The sequence below is a fragment of the Diabrotica undecimpunctata genome, chromosome 1 (assembly GCF_040954645.1).
Source record: "Diabrotica undecimpunctata isolate CICGRU chromosome 1, icDiaUnde3, whole genome shotgun sequence".
Lineage (NCBI taxonomy): Eukaryota > Metazoa > Arthropoda > Insecta > Coleoptera > Chrysomelidae > Diabrotica > Diabrotica undecimpunctata.
In genome coordinates, this window is record NC_092803.1 from 180,525,025 (window position 1) to 180,546,565 (window position 21,541).

At 33.2% G+C, this 21,541-nt stretch overlaps 1 protein-coding gene across 1 annotated transcript in view; it reads left to right on the forward strand.

The window, feature by feature from the left end:
• Positions 1-21,541, forward strand: part of LOC140432645 (transient receptor potential-gamma protein-like) — a 382,624-nt gene that overhangs the window by 105,777 nt on the left and 255,306 nt on the right. The window contains exon 5 of the mRNA XM_072520678.1: positions 19,745-19,887. Within this exon, the coding sequence (XP_072376779.1) occupies positions 19,745-19,887 (143 nt within the window). The remainder of the gene's footprint in view (positions 1-19,744; positions 19,888-21,541) is intronic.

The following is a 21,541-nucleotide window of genomic DNA, read 5'->3' on the forward strand; positions in this document are numbered from 1 at the left end:
TCATCTTCGTTTGTTGAGCTAGAAAGAGGCGTTTCTGAGACTTAATTATTTTTTAAATTTAAAAATCGCAAAACATACTTTATAATTTCCAATTTTCAAATTGTAAAAAATAATTCTTTGTTGTATTCGCTCCGTGCGTGACTGACGCGATACCTACCGCCTTTATCTGACAGTTTTGGACCTACCAATTTTCAGGTTAAACACATGACATATGTTTAACATTAACTTATTTTTCATTTTGTTTACTGAATTTACTTAACCCTTAACTTCTGACGTGGATGTTTCAGGACGTAGACTCTGACATGCGGTATGTCATACGGTTGCCTATTCTCCTTTGTTTTTAATATGAATTTATCTTATAATACTGTATTTGTTTTTTATATCAACTACGGAATGATTCTTCACATTGCTGCAGCATAATATACTGCTACAAGTAAAATAAACTTTACTTTTTCAAGAATATTATGAATGCATGCATAATATTTAAAAAATGGTGGACGTTACTACAAAATCGTTTATAAACTAAATTACAAGAAAAATTGATTACTTGTGACTAACAAATGGTAAAATAATGTTAAAAGAAACAGACTAATGATTTAAATTTAATGAGAAACCAAAATACAAAATTCTGACAATAACCAAAAATTACAATAAAATAACTAGTCATTTTGCGCGCAAGGTCCGCAATTTTTCTTTGTACACTGTAAGCACACTGGTTTTCCACAAGAAAAGCACACATAAAAAGTATTTCGCTTTAATGCACTTAGACATAAGTAACACCTCTTCTTTTTCTCAAGCCTTTCTTCAAAATCTGCTTCTTTTTGGCGTTTTTGTCCTAGTATTCATTCAATACCACATAATTATTCTCTCGGGATTCTGGGATTTTCGAGTCTTCTTTGTAGATGAGGTAAAACTAATTGTTTCGCCAACTCCTTTGTGTAGTTTAGCCTTTCCATATTATCTTCTTGCAGTGATTGGTACACAACATGCGAATTATCAGCAGCTATATCAATGATGCGGTAAAAAAATAGTAAGCGGCCATCGGCGAGAACGACGTTTTACAGAATATTTGGCACACTTGGCATCTAAAGTATTGACACTTCCTTTCGTATGATTATAATGAGCTATAATTTCTGGTTTTCCAGTAATCTGATCCGTGCCTATTGAATGGTGCATCGAAGAAATAAGTAAAACAGCCCTCAATTTTTTTGGCACATGGGAAATTAGGGATAAACTTTTCGTAAATCCGTAAGTAGTTGAATTTACTTGCATACATCGCTGTGGCTGGAATTCTGGAGGGATTTCCCGTTTATTTTTCTTGAGGGTTCCCACATACGTTAATTTCTTTACTTCTAACTGCTGTACTAATTCTATAGAACTAAACCAATTATCAGCTGTGATATTACGGTTAGTTCCATAAATAGGTTTATCAAGCCGAAGAACAGATTGAGTTGGTTTATTCATCTTCTTTTCTTCCTCAGATAACCCAGTTCCGTCAGTGTCCTTGCCTCCATATACCTATATAGGCATTGTATAAGTAACTTGTTCGTGCATCAGTCAGGCACATTATTTTAATGCCATATTTCACAGGCTTATTAGGCATATACATTTTAAACCTACACCTTCCCCTAAAGCCAACCAACATTTCATCAATACAAACACATGTGCCTACGGAATACAGTTTTTGACAATTTGATATGGATATATTAAATATGTTACTAATGGCTGCTGTTGGATCTATCTTTTTTCTTTCTTATCTATCCAGAGGGTTATGAAAACGTAAACATTTTAGAAATATTGCAAATCTTTCTTTTGATATAACACATCTGAATATATCTCTACCAGTGCCATCTGTAGCAAATATAGAATTTATATCTTCGTCATTGGATTTGAAAGCTGATGAGTATAAAAGCAATCCCAAAAAGGCTTTTAGTTCTATTTCATCATTTCATTTAGTTCTGGTCTATTCATTCTTTTATAGTTTTCACGAATTGCACGTAATTTATTATTTGTCAATTTACGTATTTCTTGTATTATATCCTCAGAAATAAGAAAATTAAAAAAAAAAATAATGAAGTTTTGTTTCTTTCATCTCTGGACCGCACAGCTAGTACTTTTGTACAAGTTTGTGTAACGGAGTTCTTACATTTTTCGAGGGTACTGTAGTAGACCACTTCAAACGATTTTTGCCATAAAAATATGACTTACCATTATCATTTAAATGATATTCGTCTTCAGAACTTTCCGACTGCTCACTTCCGGTGTCGTGTGAACTTTCAATACATACTTCTTCGCTTGCATCGTCAACATCACTATCATTAAAATATTCTAAATCACTAGGTACTTCGTCAGCCCATTAAGATAAAACAGCCTCAAAATCATCATCTGAAAGCTTTACAGTTTTGCGGCTAAATTTAGAACAACTGGATGAACTTGCTGCCATACTAACAGCAAAAGAATACACTACACTGCTTTTTACTATAGAAACGTAAATACTGACATGTGGTACTTGATACCGCAAGAAAACTTTATGTCAACGTAGCTCAAAGACTAAACGTGTACTAAAACTGCAGCAGTTGAGAGAAGGTACAATTAAACCCCACTTGAAGGTACACAGATGGTGTTCTAAGAATCTTTTATAAAACACGTTTTACAACAAAATATATTTTCGGCTCGGTATGGCATACCTCATGTCAGTGGTTAAGGGTTAATCTTTTTTAACTTTAAAACTTTTTTTGTTTTTTATATTGATCTGTATATTATGCATAAAAAGACATGAATAATATTTAGCAATGATAGGATGTAATTTCTTTCAAATAAATTTTCTGTTCTGTTCTGTTTAGAGAAAATTGATATTTCGCTACGAAGCAGAATTTATATTAAGGTACTCTCATGCAGAATCTAGTGGCGCATCCCTGCATACATCTGAATAAATTTTAAAAGAGAATTTCCTACATAATGCAAAACGTTATTTCGAATCGGGATCGTATACATTTTGAGTATATCCCGTAGATCCACCCAAGTGAATTTTATATATGGTATGATGCATATACAAGTGTATTAAATGCGAGTATATTTTTTTAATTTTAAATGCCTGTATTGACATTGTTGTTTTTACAGATATGTCAATCCAATGCTACAAATATATTTTTAGCTTTGTTTTGAGGTTTATTGTTTTTTTTTAATATCAACGTGATTATTTTGTTCAATAAAATAAAAATGTTCAGTTTATTTTATAACTCGTGACTTCTGGCACATTTCAGTTTTCTATGTATTCATTTTTCCAACAGTACTGGACAGTTTCAGGAATTTGTCGGCTCCTGATATTAATGAAGGGAAAATCTTAATATGCACGTCCCATCTGTAGAAGACATGCAACACTTGAGTTAATTACTTAAGTGGTTGACCCAGATGATGGGGCTTTATTAATAATACGGCAGGGCATATTCTTATCTTAACCCATTAACGCACAAATTATTTTTTTCCAATTTCAAAATTTTACTTATACATAATTATCAGTAATATTGTTATTAATTCTACAAAGAAGTAAGACAACATAAGAAAGGTGCATATATAAGAACACCGAACTTTGTGAGAGATAAAAATGAGCAAGTGATTACAGCTGAAAATAGAATAATCGAAAGATGGGCTGAATACTTTGAAAGTCTTCTAAACGTCCAGGTAGACGCGGATGGAAATAAAGCAAATTGTGAGTACCAAACGGCCGAGATAGAAGTACCCCCGCCAAGCCTGGAAGAAATTATTACGGCGATAGAAACCCTAAAAAATGACAAATCGCCGGGACTAGACAATATTGATGCAGAACTGATTAAAAAAGGAGGGCATGAACTTAGAACTTAAATACACCAATTAATGAAAGAAGCCTGGGAACAAGAAATAATGCCAAAAGAATGGAGTGGCTGTATTATCGTGCCAATACATAAAAAAGGCAGAAAGGATACATGTGGCAACTACAGGGGAATCTCACTAATCGGTACTACATATAAGATATTAGCTTCAGTTGTACTAAAACGATTACTGCCATATACAGAGGAAATTATTGGCGATTACAAATGCGGCTTTAGGCCTGGAAGATCAACAATCGATTAAATATTTACTATCAGACAAATGCTAGAAAAGTATTGGGAATATAATAAAGAAGTACACCAGATCTTCATAGATTTCAAACAAGCATATGATTCCATAGATCGCTTAAAACTGTGGAGTGCAATGATGGAGTTAGACGTACCAAAGAAGCTGACCATGATTACGCGAATGTGTGTCAACAATTTCTTTGCACAAATTAGAATAGGAGGCAAAACTTCAAACGCTTTCGGCATAAGCACCGGATTCAGACAGGGAGACCCGCTGTCCCCATTACTATTTAACCTAGCATATGCAATGCCAAAAATCTATACCAGAGTCAAACCAGACATAACTGCCAGAGGAGCAAAGATTATTCTCGCATTTGCAGATGATGTAGATGCAGTAGCACAGACAACACTGGAAGTTAAGGATATAGTATCGAACTTTGAAGAAGCAACACTAAGCGTAGGCCTGAAAATAAACGAAGAAAAAACTAAATACATGGTCATATCAAAAAAGGAACGACAGCGAATAAGACAAAACATTACCATAAACGATCATATTTTTGAGGTGGTCAAAGAATTCAAATACCTAGGAGCAACAATTACCAGTGAAAACACAGGAGAACGGTAGGTTGAAATACGAATACTGGCGGGGAATAAATCATTCTTTGCCATTCAACATCTAATGAGGTCAAAGCTTTTCTCAAGGCGTGCCAAAATCCAAATGTACAAAACCATAATACGGCCAGCAGTGACATATGGAAGTGAAACATGGACATTGAGAAAGAAAGAAATCAATAAGCTATTAGTATGGGAACGCAAAATCCTGCGAATTATATATGGTCCTTGCAGGGACAGCGTGACAAATGAATGGAGGAGCAGATACAACAATGAAATAGAGACTCTCTTCGGGAAAGGAAACATCGTAAGATACATAAAAGCCAATAGATTAAGATGGGCAGGCCACGTGGTACGGAGTGATGACGACAGACTGATTAGCAATATGTTTTGGGAAAGACCAGATGGTAGAAGATCGACAGGAAGGCTTAGAAAAAGGTGAAAAGACGCAGTCAGGGAAGACCTGGAGAAGATGGAAGTAAAGCCATGGGAAATAATAGCACAGGATCGGAATCAATGGAAGGCAAAAGTAAACGCGGCAAAAACTCACGAAGAGGTGTAAAAGCCAATGATGATGATGATGATTGTTATTAATATCGAAATATTTATAAAATTGTTTAATATATTGGAATTTTTGAATTTTGGCACGTCCTAGAAATAGGTTTATCATACAGTACTGTGCGAATTAATGGAATCATAGACTGTTTTAATGAAAAAACAGTTTATTTAGAAAAACATTCTATTTTAACAAAACTATAAAGGTAGACTTACATCATTTAGTAGGAAATATGTCATCCTTTTGCAAAAATTATTGCTTTTACTTGTTTTGGCATAGATTATACGAGCTTCTGAAATTTCCTAGGTATCCTTTCATCTCGAAACCAAACCAGGATGGCCGCTTTTATCATGTTTATTTTTATTCTACAGTCGATTTTGGGAAGTCTAGCTTTGCAAATGACCCACAAATTTTCAATGGGGTTGAAGTCTGGAGAATTACCGGGCCGATCTAAAACATTAATCTTCTTATTTTTGAAAAAATCCATCATTTGCTTTGACTTATGACAGGAAGCAGAGTCCTGTTGAAGAAACGCGTCTTCTTGGGGCTGACATTTTTGGAGTTCTGTGTCCAAACGCTGTTCCAACATGGATTTATATTTTTGGCTGTTCATCACGCCTTTGATTTATTATCGTTTACGTTTATTATCTTCTGTTGTCTAGTGGTCAGAATCCATTGTGTATTTTTAGATTATTTTTGTTTACCTGGTTTCAACAAGTTAGACAACTTACGTGTCGCAACCAGCCAGCGTTTATCATTCACTCCTGTTACTTAATAGTCCAACTGTTATTTTGTTATTGTTTGGATTGTGAAAAAATGCCGAGCTCGCCTCAATAGCTCAGAGATTCAAAACCTTATCAATTCTAATTAATTCCGGTTCTTTGAAATTATTTCCAGTTCGGTTTTTTTGTGCTCTACCAATAGATGTAAGAAACTGTACTTGCAGATTAATATCCTGATTTTTGTTGGCTCACTTCAATTGCAATTACACTTTTTCACTTTACATCAGTCTGGCACCCAAGAAACTTTTTAATTCTTCGTAATATTCATAAAATTTTGATAGAAATTAGGAGCATTTATAAACACGTCTTACTTGTTCAATTAGAGATGGGTAACTCTGGATTTAATGCTACAATGACAATACTTCTATATATGTACTGTATTTATACCTATAAATATCTACATAATTGGTCGGCTTACTGCCAAAACAAGCTAACTCACAGATGAACTGATGAGCCGAGGTTTGTAGTATACCTTTTTAAGTCCATTTCGCTTAGATTAACAGGGCGACCTTTTGTTACAGCGGGTCTGTCAAAATATCAAAAAGTCCTTACACTTGAGTTCTTCTACAATATAAGGTTTCTTACCAGATCAACACGTCCTTGTTATATGGCCATATTTAGCGGTTTATACGGTGTAAACTGGAACATACTTTTGGGTCTTGTCAAGAGCAGTATGCAGGTTATATACCTCTGTGTAGCTATTTCCACCATCGAGAAATTTTTGTTCTATCACAAAGAAGTTGGGATTTATTTTTAATAAATGAATAAGTGATGCAGTAATCCTCTGATTGCGATTCTGTTTGCTACATGTACCAGAGAAAAGAGAGAGAGAGTTCAGTTACATCTGTGAAGAGTTTAAGGATATACTTAAACAGGCATGCACTGATAACCAAACTTTCCCTTTTTCCCTTTGTTTCGGTCCATGTACAAAATATAATTTCAGTTAATGAGGACTGTATTACATAGGGCTGGTTCAAATAAATTAGGATATGTGGTAAAAGGTTATACGGATTATAGCAAATTAAGTTTATACAAAGTCTTACCAATATAACTAATATTTTTGCTCCACACACTCGCGGTATTGACAGGCTTACACTCGCGGTTGTTTTTCATACGCGAAATCTGTCCGGGTACCGGTTTCTGAACACGTGTTTAGCGGTACTAACACTGAGATCACGAGATAGAGCACATTTTGCGTCTGTACACGATTTAAAACAGTATTTGCGGTATTTTTCGCGTAACTAAAAGCAGGAGAAAGATAATTAGTTAGCGGCAATCGACAGTAGAGAAAACACCCCTGTCACCAAACGACAGTCAACAGGGGAGAGAGAGCGTCCGTTCTCATCGATAGACAACAGGCAAGAGAGATACGTCTCTACCAAGCTATAGGTAACAGGCAAGAGGGAGTATACGTCTACCTAGCGAGACTCAGTAGACGAAAGAGCGAACGACTATCCCTAGCGACAGTCAACAATCAAGAGAGAGTCTTTCTTCTTGATATTTTAAAACTATCTGAATATCTTAAGGAGAGGAGCTTAAACTGGAATATTAAGGGTTATCAAGGGGGTTGGACTAAGGCAATGATTGTAAAATTGTTGTAGAAGGATAGTTAATAATACAGCGAAAAAATGACATGATTTTTCGCATGTGAAAAAATTGAACAGTCCATAAAAAGCAGTATAAATAGGACTTACAATACCATCTGCTAAGCTAAGTAATTCCCCCTATCTTATATTCCTTCCTTATCTTCTATTTTGTCCTTAAAATAATCGTTCTTTCGCCTAATGTGACTTTTATAATTCTCTTTCAATTGCTTCTATTTCTCCAAATCAACTGTCTTATATTTAACACATATCTGGCAATGCCCTTTTTAGGGGTAAAAAAGACATTATAATTTCATTGTGGCAGAATATCCTTCTATAATTAATTTGGGAAACCGCCTTTCGATTCTCATTCTTATTATGTAATTAGGCTTCTAACAACATGCTAAATATATATGAGCTACGTAAGAATATTTTTAATTAATAAAACTATTTCACAAGTTATTAAAAAATACACCAACCCCAGAATAAAATAAATCTATGTTTAAAACTGAAAACACGTGGACGCCGTCCATACATCTACTGAAGGATAATGGACATAGCTACAAATCATTCAAATTATTATCAATGCACAATATCGTACTACGCTGTGAGCTAAGTACCGTCAATACATGGAATATGTACATTCATAACGAAATAGTACAGTGAAATAACATAACTGATACTTGTCTTATTTTAGCAGAACTAGAATATTGCCAATGCTAAATTATTATTCTATTTTAACATAAAACTACATATATCCGTTTTTGGCCGAATAAAAGTGTTATCATTGGAGTTCATATCATCCATCCATCGTAATCATACCTTTTTTGCCCCATTAAAGGTACGTACTAAGGTACTAAACACATTTTTATTTGCAAAAATGAAATACGACGAAATCATAATTTCTAGAGAATAATAAATGCTCCTTTAACTAATATTTAGTACTGGATTTCTACCATTGTGTCATTTTGAAAATTTTATATTCACATCCACCTGCCAGAAAAATGATATTTTTCTCATAAATATATTGTTAAAATAGGATTATGTCACAGTCATGGCGTTCTATTTACTGTAACACGTCGACCCAGAAATGGAAAGGATAAAAATAGAGAAAAAGAAACAATTTACGTTATGCGATACCATTTGCGGCAAATTGAGTCTTTTTTATATCCATCCAGTTGCGTAATAGGGTACGAAATTGATATTGATGACAGTGTAAATCGAACATGGATGTTTCCCTTAAATATTATACTTTTGCCATAGATTATTAGAATATATTTATATTTTTTCCTAAATTCCAATACAGATGAGCCATCATAGAAAAATATGATCACAGATCTACGTAGCCTATCTTTTTCAATTAATAACAAAATATCAAAAATAAAATAAATTCGTAGGTTAAACCAAACAGTTATTGGACACTTAAGAAAATTTCAAATTTAAGAATTCGTAATTCACATTGTTCTCTGCAGATTGAATTGAAATTTATACAAAACGTAGTCTAAACCGTTTATTACAATATGGCTAAAAGAATTTAATCAAATCTTTTTGGTCAATATATATTTAATGAAAATAGTTACAAAAATTATAGTTATTGGACGGTTTATTAAGTTACAGGACCCTCAAAATTAGTAATTGGACAACTGCTTTAACACAATAAAAAACCAAAGATTTCTGTGCGATATGGGGTATCTATATATAGTTGACACAATTAAATTTTATAATTGCTTTTGTGCTTCTTTGTATTAAGTAAAAAGTTCGTCAATGTCTTCATCCTCACTGTCTTGGTTACTGTTATTAGCATCGGAATTACTATCCTGCAGATTGAAGCAGTTGTGACCATATAAATAGATCACCATCGTTAGGTATATTTCCTGTTATATTCCTTTCAGGAATACAACATTCGTGATAATAAAGACTACAGTCATGTCATTTTAATTTATTCGATTGAATATCATTTAAAAAATAGAATATTTGACTTTTTTTGAATTTTTTTTTTGTTGCTACACTGGTTTTTGCTTAATTTTTCTTCTCTTTTTCGTTTCTTTTCTTGTTTTTGGTTTTCCTGCTCTTCTTTTAACTCCTCCTTTTTTCGTAACATTTCTTGATATCGTGCAGATGTAATAGCAAAAGGAAGTCGTTCCATGTTACGTTTATTTTTTCTTTCCGGTACAGTACGATAAGTTAAAAAATTACCCAACAATTTGTGTTTAACAATAATTTTACTGTAGAGGGTAAGTCATAAATATTAGTTTTTTATTGTTGAATATGGATATCATTGATACCTACTACTATTCTCAGAAATATTTACATTTTCAATACCACTTTGTTCTTATGTTTTTATTTCAGTATTTTTAATGGGAGATGTGATAGCTACATTTTAAATAATATAAATGTTTGTATCTCTATTTTTTAGAACCATTGGTTTATCCGAATGTTTTGGATCATATTTAAAAAAATTACAAATTTTGAACAACAAATTCATATTATCGTCGCTAGGTAGATTATTCTTTGGATTTTCTTTTAAATTCTGTAAGCTATGAACTTTTTCAGGACCTAAGATATTTACAAAAGTATTATAGTCCATCTTAGGTTTCTTTTAAAGATCTGAAATGATTAAATTTTTTACTACTTCTTTACCTAAACATTTTGTGTAGTCAATAGCATCTGCTTTAAATGGAAACAATCCGCAAACCTTGAAACTATTTACTGCTGTTGTAGTTTTATAGCTTTTTTCTGTAGCCTGCTCCGATATAAAAGCAAATACAAGTTTATTCACTACCCGTCCTGGATGCTGTTCTTCCCATTCTCTCACTGACTGCCGCCAAGCTTCTTTTAGTGGACGAAAAATAGAAACGTCACATGGTTGTTAAATCCTTGTGGCGTTAGGATAAAGTGCAATTACTTCAATCTGCAGTTTATTACACAATAGACTTAATTGGTAACTTAAGTGACTCTTGTGCCCATCTATAAAAAGAATAACGGAAAGCTTAATAGGGTGGGGGTAAAAAACATTCGCAATATACTGATAGAATGTCTCTGCCGTCATCCAACCATTATCGCTTCTGCCCACACCCTATTTAGGAATAATGCCTTAACATTTTCTGGAATACGTTAATAAGGATAAATAACCATAGGTACGCAAATTATACCGTCTGCTAAAAACGTAAACATCACAGTGACGTTTTCTTTTGAACAGCTTTTTTCAACATTATAAACATTTTTTGAACCTTTCATAGCAAATTCTTTTCCAGTAAATGGACATATTTGAAATCCTGACTCATCTCCATTAAAAATTTTTGATGGATCAGTTAGAACTTCTTCTAGATGTTTTTATTTAACATAGTTTCCAATATTTTTGAACCAGTTTTTGATGTCTCGTTTAGATACACAAGCGCTAGCTGCCGTCGCACCTTCACTTGTCCCTAGAAACCTCTGTATGTCGCTTCAAAAATTCCTAAAAAAAATCAAACGATAAATACAGATGAGAATACATTTTTTGGTGACTTACTTTTAACCATCCATCTCCAGGTCGATTATCTTTAAAGTTATTGGGGCGCGGAATTTCAGTTAAAATTTTTTGCACGCTGCTTTTTAAATCGTTAGCCTTTTTGGGGAAACCTTTTGAAGAAGTTTCTTGTATCCATCTGGAATATTGACTGTAAAATAAAATAATGCTATGGATTAAGATAAATTTAATGAACGTACCTAACCACAGTATTCTCCTCCTCGCAAGTTAAAATAGAAGACGGTCCAAGTGTATCTTTATGTTCCGGATGTTTTAATTTAAATTCTATAGTGGACTTCGGAATTCCATATTTTTTTTCAGCTGTTCTATATGATTCAGTGCCATTTTGGACATCCTTAACAGCTTCTATAAGTTTCATCTTATCATATTTTCTAAGTTAAGGCATTTTACTACAATCCTAAAAAATCCATTTTTAGTGATTGGACGGTCAAATTTAGTTATTGGACAGCTGTCCAATAACTGTCAAATCGATTACTAAATTAATTTTACTGCTATCTCCAGTTAATTATACGTAAATCCGTTGAAAATTGTAGAAATATGTGGTAAGTGTAGTTCTCTAGTGATTGGACAGGTGTCCCATAATAGAATTAAGCAAGTTTTCTAGTTTAGTTATTGGACAGATGTAATTAAATCCGAATTAAAATCCCTATTACTGTACCAGATCTACCTTAGGGACTCTAAGTGCCTTTACTACACCCTTTTAAATAAAAATACAATCTTACCTTAAAAATACCACGTAGTTTAAAAAAAAAAGTCAGAGCAGATGCTTAACACAATGCTTAAATGTCACTTCACTCACATAACCTAAAAATATTTACCGCCAAAATCACAGAACCCGTTAAAGGCAGAACATAGACATAAGAATGAACGTAATATAGAAACGAGTAGTGCCACCTAGTGAAATATACTCTTGTTGGCACTTGCAGAAATCTTATTCTCGTAAGTTAACACTGTAATGTCCAATAGCTGTCTTGTGTCCAATAACTGGCGTTTTACCCTACTACAATCCTAAAAAATCAATTTAGTGAGTGGACGGTCAAATTTAGTTTTTTTAGCTGTCCAATAACTGTCAAATCGATTACTAAATTAATTTTACTGCTATCTCCAGTTAATTATACGTAAACCCGTTGAAAATTGTAGATATATGTGGTAAGTATTCGCTCCGTGCGTGACCATGGTAGGGGTACCTTGAAACGATGCCAGCGTGCGTAGCGGCGAAATATGACAAAATTGGACCTACCTTTTTACGCATAAATTTTATCAAAAATGTGTGCAAATACATGTTGCGTATTTAATTGTGCTAATAATAGCCAAAATAGTAAGTGTAGTTTTTATAGGTTCCCAAAGATTACATATAAATTAGAGAAAAGAAAAAGATGGATCAGTGCTATTAATATGAAAAAGTAAATATCACACTTGCAAGACAAGCATTTATAAAAATGAAAACAATGTTTGTCAATCGACACCTTCCTCTGGATCTGAGGATAAGAGCCTTAAGATGCTACGTGTTCTCTACTTTGTTGTATGGAATGGAAAGCTGGACACTAAAAGTGGATAATATAAAGAAGTTGGAATCATTTGAGATGTGGTGCTATAGAAGGATTTTGAAAATACCATGGACCCAACGAGTTACAAACGTAGAAGTGTTAAGAAGGCTAGAAAAGGATTGCGAGGTCATAAAGCACATCAAAACAAGAAAGCTGGAATATTTAGGCCACATTACCAGAGGTGCGAAATATGAGATATTAAGGGTCATAATGCAAGGTAAAATCAAGGGTAAAAGATCTATAGGAAGACGAAGAATTTCCTGGCTGAGAAACCTAAGAGAGTGGTATAGTTGCAGCTCAGTAGATCTTTTTAGAGCAGCCGCCAATAAGGTACGGATAGTTGTGATGATAACCAACATCCGATAGGAGAAGGAACTCCAAGAAGAATAAGAAATATCACATAACTTCATTTTTTTTGCAATTGAAATAAGAAAAATTTAAATAATTTACCTTAAATGATATTTTATAAGGCTTCAAGCTAACTGCAGAGTGCCTGATGACTTTAGCTTTTATATTATAACTTTTACTATTACTGTTTTTAATTATATACTCTTTCACGTAAAAAACTTTATTTTCCAGTACTAGATTTTTCCTTTCTTTTCCGTTTGGGGTTGAAAAGATATATTATGATGAATTTTGAGAAACCCAGTTTTTAATACTACATTTATTTTGTACATAAACTGAAAAAATATAATTAAAAAGTTAGTTATTATTAATTGTCAATTTCGCATGTATTTAACAATGTTAAACATATGTCATATGTTTAACCTGAAAATTGGTTGGTCCAAAACTGTCAGATGAAGGCGGTAGGTGTCGCGTCAGTCACGCACGGAGCAAATAGTTATCTAGTGATTGGACAGGTATCCCATAATAGAATTCAGCAAGTTTACTAGTTAATTATTGAACAGGCATAATTAAATCCGAATTAAAATCCCTATTACTGTACGCGATCTACCTTAGGGACTATAAGTGCCTTTACTCCACCCTTTTAAATAAAAATACAATCTTACCTTAAAAATAACACGTAGTTTTGAAAAAAAAAATCAGAGCAGATGCTTAACACAATGCTTTAATGTCACTTCACTTACATAACCTAAAAATATTTACCGCCAAAATCACAGAACCCGTTAAAGGCAGAACATAGACAATAATGTACGTAATATAGAAACGAGTAGTGCCACCTAGTGAAATATACTCTTGTTAGTATTTGCAGAAATTTTATAATCGTAAGTTAACACTGTAATGTCCAATAAGACTCATGTTCAATAACTGGCGTTTTACCCTACATATATTAAATTAAAATTGCAAAATCATAAATACTGTTTTTTGTACTTTGAAATCAACTTCATTTGGAACACCACCAATATTACTATGTATACTTGTTACAATAACTCAATGACAACTATACACTTCTAAATTCAAAATACTACTACTGTTCTAAACTGTCAAAAACATATTTTTATTATATTTTCTGACGTTTCAAACTTCACTAGACATTTTATTAATTTTCGATGTCATCTTAAATGTTCACGAACTATTTCTTCTTTTACGTCAAGGGACTTTTTCTGTGTGGTCTAAATCTTAGGGAACTTTTGTAACACTACTTATTCAAATATTGGCGACCCTATCAGGAGCCTTTTGATTTATGCATCTTAAGTACTCTATTTCTAGATATATGCCTCTTTGAAGTCTTTTCATTTGTTTTGTTAAAGTGTTCTCTTAGTATAATATATTCCGCTAATTTTGCTTATGTCATTTCTCCATCTTACTCTTAGTCTTCCTCTATTGCTCTATGATGATTTCTGATGTGAGAGCATGATGCAGATATAGGTTTAAAAGAACAAATTACTTTTTAACACAGCTTCTATATGAACCCTTGCGGGATATGGTACGGTACAGTTTTATGAGGATTTACCAACCAAAAAAAGAACAGTAAAGATGAGAGGCGAAGCCAATGCTCTCCAGGTGATACTGTAAAGCTTTCGTATATGCCCAGGTACTTTAGTATGATAGATTATGTAAAATTTCTTTCCGACAAACATTTATGAACATATGCTATATTTTAATAAAACAATTTGTTAAATCCCCGTCGGTTAAAACGTTGTTGTGTGGAAGTAAGGTGGTTGACTTTAAAGAATATCATGACCAAGGTTGGATAGTGTTATGGGATTTTCTTAACCGTATAGTATTTGGATCATCTGAGCTAATTTGTATCCATACTGAGTTATTTTGCACTTTGGATCTTTCCATACTACTTTTTAATTTTCTGCGTTGATAAAATTTAAAAAAAAAATGGGTTTTTAACTTTAGCTTTTGCAATTACATCTCTCCACTGAAACAGGATATAAACCAATGAAAGTTTCTTGTTGCGTTCTATGACGGCAAAGTATCTATCACAGGGCAGAAAGCTTTGTCCACTAGAAATTTTTGCTCTTAGAAATTTTTGCTCAATTTAGGTGAAGTATTTTTTTTTTTTTTTTAGTTGAAGTAATATTATGACTTTCCAATTGTTATTTTGGAAGACACATCTATCTGACCAAATAACATTGTAGCAGTATTACTGCCCATATTATAAACATCGTAGTTATACAAAGAAACTTGTCGCTGATAGAAGATTGATGAGTGAGTTATTTTAGGGTAAAAAAGAACTTGTTGCAAATCAGTACATAAAACGACATAATTAGCATTTACTTTTGCAATTTTAATATCTTGTCTTAATGTTTTGTAACCTGCTTCTACTCGCATTTGATGAATTTTACTCTCAATTTCTATTTTCTTTCTATTACATTCATCGCTAGCAGAAGAAAGTGTGATAAAAAGCTTGCCACAATATAAACAAGTATCTGATCTGGGAAGTCCAAAACACAAGTTAAATTTACTTTATTTACTTTTAAAAATGTCGTGGTAGGTTTGTAGAGAGATTTTTGTATCAGGGTACATTTTTAAACATAATCTGTACATTTTTGAGATGCTTAAATCAGCTGGAAGGCAACTTTAAGAAGAAGCATTTATGCTATAATGATTTTCTTGTTGCGGAAATGGCTTAATATGTGCGCATGTTTTCTCTGCATCTGCTATGCAGAGTTTTCTGGGGCGATTAGTATATTTGCCACGTTTATCATTAAGATTTACTCCTGCTTTCATTTTATCAATAAGTTACTAGTCTTGTAGCGGTTATTGAAAATATATAATATACCATTGCTTTACATACCGTTATGTTTTCTACTGTATATTTTATGTACACTGACGACGAGATGTTTCCCCAACCCTTCTTCTTTTTGGCTCTTGCAGTGAAAGAGACTGAGATAAAAATTTTGATTGCCCGTTATAATTTAGTTCTTTAAATGTTTTGAATAGTTTTGCGTGATTTCCCACTAATAACTCAGCAAAACAACCCGTAACAGACTGCTTATATTTACAAATACGCACCTAAAATAAATATTGTTTTAAAACATAAAACTAGTTTAGAGCCTAGAGCAACCTAGAGCTTCTTTGGCTACTTCTCTAGACGAAACGTAAGAATCACCAGCATCTCTGCGACGTTTTCTAATATTCTGCTTTCACTTATAAATGTTAAGCTTTCTATTTTCTCCATGTTAATTTGGGTAATCAGTGACTTGGTTATACTAACATCCATTTCAGCTCCAAATGACAAATTACATGATTCAAAACGTTGACTTACAAAACACGTGCAGAAAATTTGGCGCGAAACACGACCCACTTTAATGCATACAAAGTTGTTACACCGAAAATTAAAGGTTGACTAATTTTCAAACTACCAACACAGGCAAGTTAGGTCTTATAATGTTCCCCACAGTCAGCAGTACATTATTTTGCACATATAGAACGTTGTTTCATAGAAAACCCACATATAAAAGTATTAGCGGTTACAACGTTGTTCTAGCAAAGCATTCAATTAGCTAAATCACCTTACTAAAAGAACACTAATAAGCCATACCCTCAAAATATTTCTAAAGGTGATTCATGGAAGATTATATAGAAAACTAGAAGATGATATGGATGATACTCAGTTTATGTTCCGCAAGGGACTGGGAACGAGAGAGGCATTGTTTGCTTTTAATGTCCTCTCTCAAAGATGCTTAGATATGAACCTAGATATTTATTCCTGTTTCATCGACTTCGAGAAGGCATTCGACAGGGTCCGACATGAAAAACTAATAGAAGTACTGAGAAACAAAGATATAGACAGACGAGACTTACGAATCATTATCAATCTGTATTGGAATCAAAAGGCCAATATAAAGATAGAAGAACAAAAGTCCGAAAATATAGATATAAAGAGAGGGGTAAGACAGGGCTGTGTTCTGTCACCATTACTGTTTAACGTGTACAGTGAAGCCATATTCCAGGAAGCGATAGCGGATCTGGGTGATGGAATCTCTGTAAACGGAAGAATAGTAAATAACAAAAGATTCGCTGATGACACCGTTTTAATGGCAGACACCCTAGAATCGCTACAAGAGTTGGTAAATAGAATTAACGATTATTGAATTAGATACGAACTAAAAATAAATAAGAGAAAAACTAAATTTTTGATTTTCTCAAAAACGCAACATGGAAATGAAAGATTAATGATAGAGCAAACCCAAATAGAAAAAGTAGAGACATACAAATATCTGGGAATCTGGATTGATGACAAAAATGACCAAAGCAGAGAAATCAAAGTCCGAATTGAAACTGCAAGGCAAGCATTTGTGAAAATAAAGACAATGCTTACCAACAGAGACCTTCAGTTGGATCTCAGATTCAGGGCTCTAAGATGTTACATATTTTCTATCTTAATATACGGAATGGAAGCTTGGACATTGAAGAAACAACACATAAGAAAAATAGAAGCGTTCAAAATGTGGTGTTACAGAAGAATATTACAAATTCAGTGGATTCAAAGGATTACCAATGCTGAGGTACTACGACGTCTAAATAAGGAGTTAGCAATTATGAACAGCATAAAAAGAAGAAAACTAGAGTATTTGGATCACATAACCAGAGGAGACAAATATGAGCTGCTGAGAATTATCATGCAAGGAAGGATCCAAGGAAGAAGAAGCATAGGAAGAAGACGCATCTCCTGGCTGAAGAACCTTAGAGAATGGTTTAACTGTAGTTCACTACAACTTTTCAGAGCAGCAGCCAACAAAGTGACCATAGCCGTTATGATATCCAACCTCCGATAGGAGATGGAACTTTAAGAAGAAGAAAAGTACACAGAAGAACGGTATAAAAACTCAGTCTGGGTCTTCATATTGAGTGAACTAATTAATAAGAGTAATTGAAATGATCATGGGAGATTTACAATAATACAGACAAAGACATAACAGGAAAAACACAAATAGAAAATGGGGTAGAACCAGGGTATCCTTCAACGGTATCCTTTATTACAGTACTGGATAAGATTGCCAAAAATATATTAAACACAGGTACAATAAACACCAGAAACATCAAAATAATAGCAGATGAATATCTTATAACATAATAATAATACAACAGCAGCAAACACAAGTGAGCCAAACAACAAAAAGAGCTCAGCTCGCTAAAAATGCTACACTGGAACATCATGCGGTGCTTAGGCAAGCTGAACTAAAGAAGCAGCGCATGAAGTGGATTATGTTCACGAATGAAAATATTTTGCGTTTTCATTATAACGTGACAAACCTCTATAAATACGAAAAACAGAGCATGAAAAAATAACTTTTATAAGAAATCAACAAGAAGAACGAAAAGAGGACATATGAGCAGATATCAGTAAAAACTGGTAACCCAAACCCTAAGGTGTCGCTATTTACTATGAGTACAATTTGTGCGTATTATATATTTTTCTTACTCGTTACCACTTAACCATAAAATAAACTTCAATATGCTGTAAGTATTATACTTAAACTTATTTGGATTTTTTATGCTTCGCTTCCAACATATTTATTTTTACAGTTTTTCTTTCAGCGAAAATAAGACATAAATAGAATGTTTCCCTTATCCGTTTTTTATTACTTGAATCCCTACAACGATGTCTGGAACAACGTCAAGCGACATTATTGTTATTTATACAGGGATATTTAAACTTTTGCCAGACTATTAAATTTTATGGCGTAGTTAGAATAACGGATATTGATGTTATTGGGTAATAATATACCTAAGAACATTTCACGTAAATATTGAATTGAAAATTTTTATAGGTACCTATATTTAGAGCTGTGTTTGTTCTGTACCATAACAACTTTGTATTTGAGTGGAATAAAAAAATACAAGTTAGGCTACTTTAATCAGTGGCAAATCATAAGAAAGCGAGTATAAAAAGTTTCATAAAACATTTTCTCTTAAAACGGTTTTTTATATTGTAGCAACCAAACGTTGGAGATGTTTGATGCACACAAAATGAACTAGACTGCGTTGCTCAGAATCGGGAGAGATGTGGCTATGGTTCTTTGGATATTTCCTTTTTTACACAAACTAAAGTATAATTGGGAGAAAGAAAAGAAAAGAATAAAATATAATAAGTAAAATGATATAAAATAAAGTTAAATCAAAATAATTAAATAAACAGAATAAAAATCCAAATTCTATCGATAATAAGACTGACATATAAGATATTTCCAATATGTATCATAATTTAATAAATTGAGTTGTTTTTAAATGCACCATGGCAGATATTCAAGATACGAACCTGAACCAATCGTGTTTTAAGATACCTGGCAGATGCCATCTGTCAATGTCAAACACCAATTTTTGAATCCATGTTAAACTTTTAAAAATTGTAAACATGAAATATAATTGTATAATGTAATGTTTATAAAATAAAGTGCTTATTGAAAATGGTAAATTGCCGAAACGTTTAAGCAATAGTTAAGTATTTTTATTTACAACAGACCGGCAATATATATATATATATATATATATATATATATATATATATATATATATATATATATATATATATATATATATATATATATATATATATATTCAATAATGTATAAACTTAGCAATTTGGTTAAATATTGATTTTTTCATTTTTCTTTGTTACAGAGCTGGGAGGCCCTACCTCCAGACACCGCTACCTTTACTCCGGATATCACGCCTTTAATCCTTTCCGCCCATAGGGACAACTATGAAATTATCAAGATCCTTTTGGACAGGGGCGCTACGTTACCCATGCCGCATGACGTTAGGTATGTATTTCATTTTTACCCTCTTATCTTTTTCATTATTTTTAATTATATTTCATCTCCGCGTTTCATTAATTTAGAAAATTAATAATCAGATATTTTTAAGTTCCTACATTCTGGTAGATGTTGGAAAGACTCTGTCAGTGTAAGTGATAAAAAATTGAGCTAAAGAAATGGATGGCTACAAAAAATTCAACAAGCATTTTTCTTATTTATATATATTTACAAACTGTTTAGACAGTTTGTAAATATATATAAATAACAAACACAACAGACTGAGACCTCGGAGATCCTGAAGAAGAAGCCTGATGAGATATTAATTTTTTAATCTTAGATTTAGGTTTAATCCTCCTAGGCTCCCTTACATATTCGTTGTTCATATCTGCCCATGATTGTCTAAAATTCGCTTTTATGTGTCATGTTTTATGGCTTGTTTCCTTATGTCATGGTCTCATCTTAAATTTGGACGTCTTCTTGGTCTCTTGACGCCTCTTGGATACCACAGTGTAATTCTTGTGGACCACTTATTGTCAGTTCTTCTCGCTAAATGTCCCACCCACTGCCATTTTAAAGATTTAATTCCATGGATTACATCAATAACCTTGGTTTTCTGTCTGATCTATTCTATTCTTTTCCAATCTCTCTTTGTTATACCTAGCATGCATCGCTCCATTGACCTTTGAGTGACTTTGAGTTTCAATGTTATCTCTTTCTTTAGTGTCCAAGTTTCGCAGCCGTATGTCATGATTGGTAGTATACACTGATCGAATGCTTTTTGCTTTAGGTGGATTGGCATCTTAGATTTGAATATAACTGCATTTCTACCAAAAGATGTCCAAGCTAGTTTCATTCTTCTGTTGATTTCTGGAAGTAGGGAGCCAGATTTATGTATTAATTATCCCAGGTATACATACTTGTCTACTATCTCGAGTGCAGTGCTGTTCATTATTACATCTTGGACATCTACTAGCTCGTTGTACATGGTTTTTGTTTTTGTCTTCTTCTTCTTCTTCGTGCGACTAGGATTACTTCTGTTTGTCTGCCTCTTATTCTGTTTCAGTCGTTGTTGACTGTACATTATCTTTCCACCTTTTTGGCGGCCTTTCAACGGGTCTTCTGCTATACGGCTTGTTGTTTTTACAGATTTTCGCTAATCTATCTGGTCCCATTCGGTTTACATGTTCGTTCCAGTTTTTTTTTCTTGTTGTTATCCACTTATGTTAATATTTTGAATTTTGCATTGTTCGCGTATACTTCTCTTGGTTTGTCTGTCTCTTAATGATATGCCCGCTATTTATCTTAATACTTTCATTTCGATACTGTTGATTTGTTGTTTCTCTTTCTTGTATTGGTCCTTGTCTCCGCTGCATATGTTAGGATTGGTCTTACTGTTGTCTTGTATACTTTCATTTTGCTTTCCGTGGTCAGATATCTGTTTCTCCATATGGTTTCTCGGAGGCAACCACTTACTCTTGCCGCTTTTGATGCTTGTTGTTGATGATCTTTGTGAATATCTTGTATACGATTGGTAGTAGAATTATAGATCTGCAGTTTTTGATATCCTCTTTGCTACGTTTCTTATGAATGGGAATTATGTTTGCTGTATTCCAGTGGTCTCGTATTCATCTCGATCATAGACAGTTCGTAAATATGCCTG